Genomic DNA, 8,548 nt, shown 5'->3' with positions numbered 1-8,548 from the left:
TTTTCAGGTCTAACAGTAAATGTCAGACTCTGTTTAATTCTAATGCTAGCTCTCACCGTGATAGAGAATCTCCCATTAGCTCTTCAAACTGGATAGGAAAAAGTGGTGATATCTCCCATGCAAGCCATGTACCTCCTGAGATTTCCACTATTAACTTGAGCTGGATTAAGATTATGAATAGTGATGAAGAACATCTCTTCAGAAGGATCCCAAGTTGCTAAGTCTTCAGTCCTCTCCCAAATTTTAATGCGAAAAAGATCACCATAAACTACTCTTGTTGCTACATTTAGAACTCTATGCATTTCTTCATCTCTTTCAAACCTGACTAAGTAAACCCACTCACTCACCATTTTGACAGAAAGACCTCCTTGAATCTTCCACTGAAATAACAAAGCATTTCTCACATGCCAACTATTTCTGGCAAAGCAAAAAACGGGTTTCTTAGTGGGCATGTCTAACTGGATTCAAAAGTTCAAAAGTTCGCTATAATTCTATTATTTGAAAATTTTGATTCAAAAGTTCGCTATAATTCTATTTATTAATAATTTGAATCAGATGTAATAAGTCGGAAGAAAAAAAAAAGTTAATATTTATCAAGCGGCATTCTGTAGTAAGATCAACATATTGTGTTTGAAATACAGTACTGTACAAGAAAAATATTGAATGCCAAAGGTATATGACCCTCCCTTTTTATTCACATTATTACAAACAATCAGTAAAAACTGCTCCTGGGGTTCCAACAGAATGCTATCAATAAAATGAATTCTGCAAAAGCAATCTGGTTGAGGACATGCCAACCCTAAAAATTTTCAGTTACAGCAACATCCGCATCTGAGAACAAAACAGACACTCGCTAGCAACAACAGATACAAGGAGGTGCATTTGGCAATTATTAATGCACAAATAATGAGTATCACGAAACAAGACAGGATCTGTACAAACCAGCCACACACCAATGCAATAGAATCATAGTGTCTGAACCAAAGCTTCCTGAACAAAAAATAGGATGCTGAGAAGTTCCACTTCTCATCTGCAAGAATCCAGTTACTGCTTGCTGGTACTGCCAAAGTGATTAGATGACTGATTACTGAAGTGGCTCTAACACTAACTTTGGTCTCCATTACTGCCAACGCCCACATGATGGTGTCACATCAACCAAAAAAAAAATAGATCGACTGATGTTCACCCCGAATCAAGAGTTAAATTTTGCAATCAGACTTGAGAAGAAAAAATCAGATCAACTAGTATCCCTGCTTCCTTAATGGTGTACCTTTCACCATAGTTTTCATACTTTGTGAGTCCTTAAAGCATACAAAATGCACAAGCGTTTTTCCGTTTGGATAGACCGCAAAGACGCTGGTTCCTATCTTTTTGTTGCACAAAGAGCACATGCTATCATTACTGATCTTCATCACTGTTTTCCTATGCTTGTAGAGTTCATCTTTCACCTTTAATGAAACAAAATTTAAAAAATTAAATAGCTAAAGCAGATCACAAGGTAAACTTATAATAAAGATTAGATGTAACTGTAGGGGGCGACTGAAAAAAAAATACGGTTATTAAGTATGCTCCTAAACATACCTGTAAGTTCTCACTGGATCTCAAACTTTTGATCACCGATAAGTTACGCTGTGCTTCACTAGATTTCTTCAGAAGTGGTCCAAGAAATGGAAGCAAGTTCTGTTCAAAAAAGTAAATTTAACCAATGTATAAACAAATATCCAGGACCCATTAAGAACAATACCTCAGAGGAATTAATACAGCAAAGAGGAAACTGAATGAATTGCATGACATGTCACTAATCATTTTACACATTCAGGCAACCTGATCTTGAACTCCCCCCTATGTGGGGTCCGAGAAATCCACACGAGAAACTGTTACACTGACAATGGCCCAAATTCTAGGCTACTAGGGCTAGGTTTTTCAACTGAACCTGTGAGCCCACATGGAGATAGGGATGCATAATGAAAGCCTTAAGTGTTGACTATATGTTATATTGAAGTAGATGACCAAGAGAACTACCAGTATCAATAAATCACTTTAATAAATCATTACCTGTAGCTTAGTTTCTCTGGGCAAGAGTTTGAGCGCCTGAGCTCCATGGACCCTGTCCCACCTTTGGCCTAACAGATCCAGGACCTCATCGATCATAATTGTAGAAGTTCCATCGAGAATTGGCTCATCACCATCGCTACGTCCACTGTCAGTGCTGCTTGGACTGAATCGTATATCCTCTGCACCCTCTATTTCAGCGATTTTTTTAACAGCTCGGTTCCATTTATTAGATTTGAGTGACCGGACCTTCTTAGTCCCAACATTCTTAGATGGAATTGGGTTCAGGATTCGCTTCTCAAAATCCTTAGTAGATTTTTGAGGATTAAGATAGATTTGTAAAAGAGTGAGGTAGATGTTTCCATATGCATCTGGAGATGGTTTCTTCTGCCCAGTCTCATAAACACGGTCGCAATAGGCTAGTGCCAGTTCAGGAACATGAAGCTACAAATATTACACAGAAGAAAGGACTCAGAAGTCATGAAAGTTGAGTTTTAAAAAAAAGCACAGAAACAAAAATGCTCCATGTTTATACAGTTGAAGTAAAATTTAATCTGGAGATACGTAGACATTATGCATATCAATATGGATAATCATGGGTACCATATTGGACCCAGTTATACACATCTGTCCACGATCAGTAGCCATGATGTCATGGGTATGACACTGGAAGATCCAACTATCCTCGTTAAGTCCACAATTATTGAGTCATGATGAACCTTGCAAACTTGGAAATCTAGTCTACAATGCATATTTAAATAAAACAGTAGGATTCATGCTCGTCAGGATTACCTTATGAACATATAGAGATAATGCGAGCTGGTGCTGATTCATTTTCCCCAACAAAACTGCACGCTCCTCATACAATGCATCAGCTGGGAGACGCTTTAACAAACCCTCGGGGCTGTACCCTGAGATACTCTGTAGAGCAGACAATAGCTTCTTGCGTGACGAGGAGTAAGTTTGTTCATCCCACTTATTCTGTCTCTTTAAATCCTCATAAGAATCAAGTACTTCAGACAGATAAATTTGCACCTATTAGACATCAGATTCCAGGAAACAGAAAACAAAATTCAGCAATATGGCAGATATTGGTAGAAGTAGTAGCACAGAGAAATTCCCTAACCATTTCATTCTGCAGATTTCCCGAGATCTCACTCTCATTCCTCGAGAGCATAAGCTCTAAATAAGTTGCTTGCAATTTTGGTGCATGCTGTTTTAAGTAGGAGTTGACCAAGTCAGGTGGAATATTTCCAGATAAAAATAGATCGATGGCTTCAGTTGGACAGCTTTCAAGAACATGCATTGAGAATTCCAGAACAAGCATCGGCTCAGTACTGCAAAGAGGCTGCAGAAGACATAATCACACATGTCAGCAAGGCAAAAGAACTATGCATAAGCTATCCCACTCATACATTGAGAACTACATATGTATTTTATTTCGTATTAAATGATCCATTGGTTTTCTTCACCATGTTGCTCTTATATTCCTAGTACACTAAACTCCTTAGCCTAGGGCAGAAAACCTTGACATTTTGTTTTAAGAATAACGAGTTGTAGCATTCTCTGGTCATGAATTAGAAACGCTTTAGCCTAGGCAGAAAACCTTGATATTTTTTATCATCAGGAATAGAAAAAAGAAAGAAAAAAAAACTGTAGCATATTAAGGTAAATAATATCCGCAGATCAATTTCTTAGATTCTTGTGACATTCCAGCTCTTAAGTTTATGAAAGCTTAATGGTTAGTCTTCAAAACAAAACAAAAAAATTGGTGCAAAGTTCTATCTTCAATACGAGGTTTGCTCACCTTAAGGTATTGAATGATTGTGTCTGGTCTAAAGTTTTGCTTCAGTTCAGATTGTGCTTCGTCAGCTTTTGACTCTTCTACTAGCTGATATAAAAGTTCAAGAGCTTCACGGTGCATCATGTTGCACCTGTAGAGCTCTAAAAGGGCTGTATAATAGTTACTTTGCTGCAGAAATTCCTCGGTTATTTTGAGATCACAATAGTTGGGACCTTTCAGGAGCTCTAATGCAGCCAAAGATTGTCCAGTAAGAAGCAAAGCCTGGATTAGGGCTGTATCCAGCACTGCTGCCATCTCCCTTGATCCTGAGCTGACTTGGATGTTCCTTCGACCCTGCAAAGCTAGCACAAATATCAGACTATATTCAACCAAGGATTCACCATCAAATCCACAACCAACATCTGCTTCGCCTTATTATAATAACTAGGCTGGTTCTCAGGTAATGCAAGTGCAGCACATTACAATGCAAGGTGGTGATAACATCTAGAGAATTAAAGCATTGGTACCTTGTGTGAAATATTGGACTTATCGAAATCATAAGCCATGTTTCTCTCTCCCATAGCATCTGAGAGAATCTCCTCTGTCCCCTCAACAGTGGCACGCTCAACTATACTGCATCTCTTTCTCTGCAGGTACTTGATCAATGCCATGAGAGTATTGTGGCTCATTTTTTTAGACTCGAGCACTGGATTCCTTTCAGACTCTAGGTATGATGGAGACGTTGGGTCCATATCCTCTGATGCATCAGATGAAACTCTTGAGAGATATGAATCATCCCATGAAACGTCAGCTTCCTTGTCCATATCTGGAGTCAACATGGATTTGGGAAGAATAATAGATGGATATAAAGAGAGTACGTAGGTGAACTCTACTTGAGCTGCCCAGAACTGTTCCATGGCTTCCTCATAGCTTCCATTGTTGAAAAGGTAGTGGCCATATCTGAACCAAATTTGCTGAAGTTAATTACTCTAGACATCTACCGTTAGAAAGTACCAAAAATGTGGACTAAGCTTTTAGTAGATTTTCTGCAACTGTATTCAGAAGATTCTCTAAATTGCATAATGATATCTAAGACACTAAATATGCATGTTTGCAGATGCATACGGTTGCGCACTTGCGTTCACAAATATAATAACATGCAATAATGTCAATCGCATCAACAAAGTTTTAACTGAGATATGGATTTATGGGGTAATTGTCACCTGATGTGGATTGACTCCTCCTTTGCGGCTCTAAGGGTAGAATCTTCTGGTGGAAGCATCTTACACAAAGCTAGGGCTTCCCCAAAGTTACCAGATGCTGTTAACTGTACAATCTGCATTGAAGGGAAAACGAAAATAAAGTGAAGGGGTACTCATATCACTCATCAAGCCTGGCATACTAAAGAAAATCAGAATCTTGGATGTTTTGTTTTAATATGTGATGAGATGAAAATCATTTTAGAAAATGCTGTCATATGATAATGTTTTCAGTGAAAGAAAGATAAATAAAAACTTTGGTGCTAATGCTCACCATTCTCAAGTTTTACAACTAAATGTCGTCATTCTATAGCTTTTGCCTAGGTCTGAAGACACCTCATTTTAGGTGGCTATAAACTGATCTACAAGTACCTCTCTCATCGTAAGCCTCTAACGTGTCTTCGTGGCTATAAACTGATCTACAAGTGAACAGGAAAATTTTCTCATCATATGAGGAATTCGTCAAGGTCACACAATCTAACCTCTATAAAAGCTGTGAAATTCACTATCTACACTTCCTAGTTATAATGTTTAAAAAGTGTAAAGCTTTCTAACTACCATAGATTTATCATCATGGAGTAACATATTTTCTTTCGCTGCATTTGTTTCCCCGTGGAGAAAGTTGAGCCCCTAATACTGGAGATAGAATTACATATAATTATGTACCTGTGCACCGATAGAAACAGGGAAGAGTCCAGTTACAGAGTTGTCTAGTGCAGCAATTACACAGTTGTTGCTTTGCAGTAGATGATGAACACTACGGAGAGCAACTGTCTGCACCAATGGGTAAGGAGCTCGTAGTGACCGTATCTGTAGCCATCAGAAAGGGGGAAACGTCAATATGTGAAGTTAAGAAAACTTACAGATTAAAGAGCACTGTTGTGGGTCATGGCTAAATTTGCATTATTACCTCAATATGTCTCGGCAAATGAGCTATCACGTAAGGCCTGTGGATGAGAACAGCCAAAGGAGCTTCAGACCAACATATTCTGCCTTCTTGAAGAAGTTTCCCATTTTGGTCCACAAACACTCCAATGTTATCCTAAATGTCAGGGAGTAGATTATGTGTCAGTCCTGATCAATACTTAACGAAATTCAGCAATCAGGGACAAGTTATCTATTTCTAATTATATTTAATTGTATGGTAAACAAGCTGCTTCATTCATAGCTCATAATATCTGGGTGCTTCCCTTTGGTGGTTGGATCAAACTACACTACCTCGTACAGTTTAGGGAAAAAAACGTTTTCTGCAACTGTGGGAGTACATGAAAGTCGAGTCGCAAAACTTCAGTTGAAAAACTCTTGGTTATTGACATGCTGAGATGTACATGTGTATGAGCAGAAGAATCAAACTTACAGGAGTAATTAACATATGTACAAGCTACTTCCTCATGCATTGACAACATAAAATTGAACTAATCTGAGTGGAATTGCTTTTCCGCATCAACTATTCTAAAGTAGTGCATGCCAGTGTTACTGAAGCGACTTGGAACATGGAGGGGTTTTACTTGAGACCTTACACACTGAAGAACATAGTCACATTCATATCCTTGTCTACCTAATGTAGTAATATTTATGTTGATTGCAAGTACATATGCAAGTGCTAAACTCATACAATCAAGTCAGAATACATCTGGTGAAAGTAAGGAATGTGATCCTCTAACAAAACCCTGAGCCCTTGAACAGGGAGTTTACTGTAAACACTTGCAAAGGATAATGTTTAACTTTATTCATCTCACAATACAACTCTGTTTGTCAGAAACCAGAGCTTGAAGCCCTGATTTCCTAGTTAATCATGCAACTATATAATATAACACTCTTCAGCAACATAAATCGCACGACCCCTTAGCCCCCATATCACGTAAAATTTCTCCTCATTTTTCCAGGTTTTATATTGACAATGATTAGGCTTTAGCTCTACTAATTAATAAATCGGATAAATCAAATTCAAACCATGAAATTTGCAAAGCAACACTGGAAACTCTAATAAAAGTAAAAGAGTGACTGACGGCAGCATAAAACTTAAAAACCAGTAAATTAAAAAAAAAATACCTTTCCTAGAAGAAGCTCTCCTGAAGGTAAAGAAACCACTAGCGGAGGCGCGGTCCTCCCAGAAGGAAATACCTCAGTAAATGCACCACTTACTGTATTCAGTATTGTGTAGTCCCTTCTAATACCCAAACATATATTCTCCCCACACCAAGACATTGATTTCACAACATCCGGGACTCCATACTCTTTAACCTCAACAAAACCACGCCCCCCTGCACAACAACAAGTTCAATCCATTTTATAAAAATACCAGCAAGTCTACTACTTCGCTCATATGAATTACTAAGCTACACCAAAACCACATTGTCAATTCAAATTCTTCAAGCAACATTCCAAACTACATTCTTTTTTCCAATTTCAGCAAGGCAGGAGGCCCTCTTCTGGTAACTGCCAGTCACAAAAAAAATGTCTCCTGAGCAAGAAATATCTACAATTTCAGTGCAATTTCTTCACCTCAGTCTATCCTAGCTTGACATTAGGTCAAAAATTGTGCCAGCACCATGGCAGCATTTACTAGTTTTAATTCAAAATGATTGTAATAAAATTAGCAATGCAACAAAAAGGAAAGAAAAAATTACCATCGTGTCTGAAAATGCAAACCCTTTTCTGTCTAGAGAAACACAAATAACCTCTACGATCATCCCAGCTAAACAGATTAGCTCCTTTAGCTTTAGTAATAACAGCAATTGTCTCAAGATTTGGTAACCCATGAAACGAAATTGATTCAGATAACGAAACAAGAAGTTCTCTAGATGTAGAAACTTCCATTGAAATCAATGGTTTCTTAGAAAACCCAGTCAATGATTTCTCCAATACATATGAATCTTTCCGTAATTCTAAGCAATGATGATAATTATGTATATCAGATGATGTTGATGATGATGAAGTTGGAGATCGAGGATCGGTTGATGATGGAACGTAAATTAACATTGAACCATCTGCACATCCTACGAGGATTTTGGAACCGTATGATCCTACTGATTGGATCTTTGTTGAGTTGTTCTTGAGCTGTAGTAGCTCTAATGAGTCGTAGGCGCTGTGCACCATTTTTCTTTCTCTTCTCTATCCTCTTCGTGTTTCTTTTGGTCTGCGCACAGAGGTAAGCTGATTGTGATTTTGTGCTCCGGGGAGATGGGTGTAAATGTGTAAGAGGAGATTCATTGGTTATAAACCGTTTTGGTTTTGGTTTTGGTTTTGGTTATAAACCGTTAACCAATCCCCGGTGGGGTAAGAGGAGATTCATTGGTTACCGGAAGGGGCATAAAAGCTTAGACTAGACATGGTCTTGGACTCTTGGGCGATAATGATTTGACGTTTAGTCCCAAAATTAGTGGGCTTTAGACACTCTAGTCCAGCGTCTTCAGGCCTAATACTCCCTAATCCAAGAAAACTCCGTGTAAAC

The 8,548-nt window shown here is 38.3% G+C and overlaps 1 protein-coding gene across 1 annotated transcript; it reads right to left on the bottom strand.

Moving 5' to 3' along the window:
- Window positions 1-580: 580 nt before the first annotated feature.
- LOC113288638 (vacuolar sorting protein 39-like) lies at window positions 581-8,291 on the bottom strand. The gene is made up of 12 exons (XM_026537729.1): window positions 7,725-8,291; window positions 7,147-7,358; window positions 6,005-6,136; window positions 5,761-5,904; window positions 5,059-5,171; window positions 4,363-4,795; window positions 3,860-4,189; window positions 3,179-3,400; window positions 2,845-3,087; window positions 2,056-2,496; window positions 1,582-1,680; window positions 581-1,448 (listed from the first exon to the last, which is right to left on the bottom strand). Exons 1-12 carry the CDS (start codon window positions 8,191-8,193, stop codon window positions 1,242-1,244), a joined length of 3,045 nt encoding a protein of 1,014 aa, XP_026393514.1. The 5' UTR covers window positions 8,194-8,291; the 3' UTR covers window positions 581-1,241.
- Window positions 8,292-8,548: the final 257 nt, after the last annotated feature.

Source organism: Papaver somniferum, chromosome 6 (genome assembly GCF_003573695.1).
Source record: "Papaver somniferum cultivar HN1 chromosome 6, ASM357369v1, whole genome shotgun sequence".
In the NCBI taxonomy this organism is placed as follows: domain Eukaryota; kingdom Viridiplantae; phylum Streptophyta; class Magnoliopsida; order Ranunculales; family Papaveraceae; genus Papaver; species Papaver somniferum.
The sequence above is the reverse complement of the archived record's forward strand: the minus strand, read 5'-3'. Positions and strand labels throughout refer to the sequence as shown.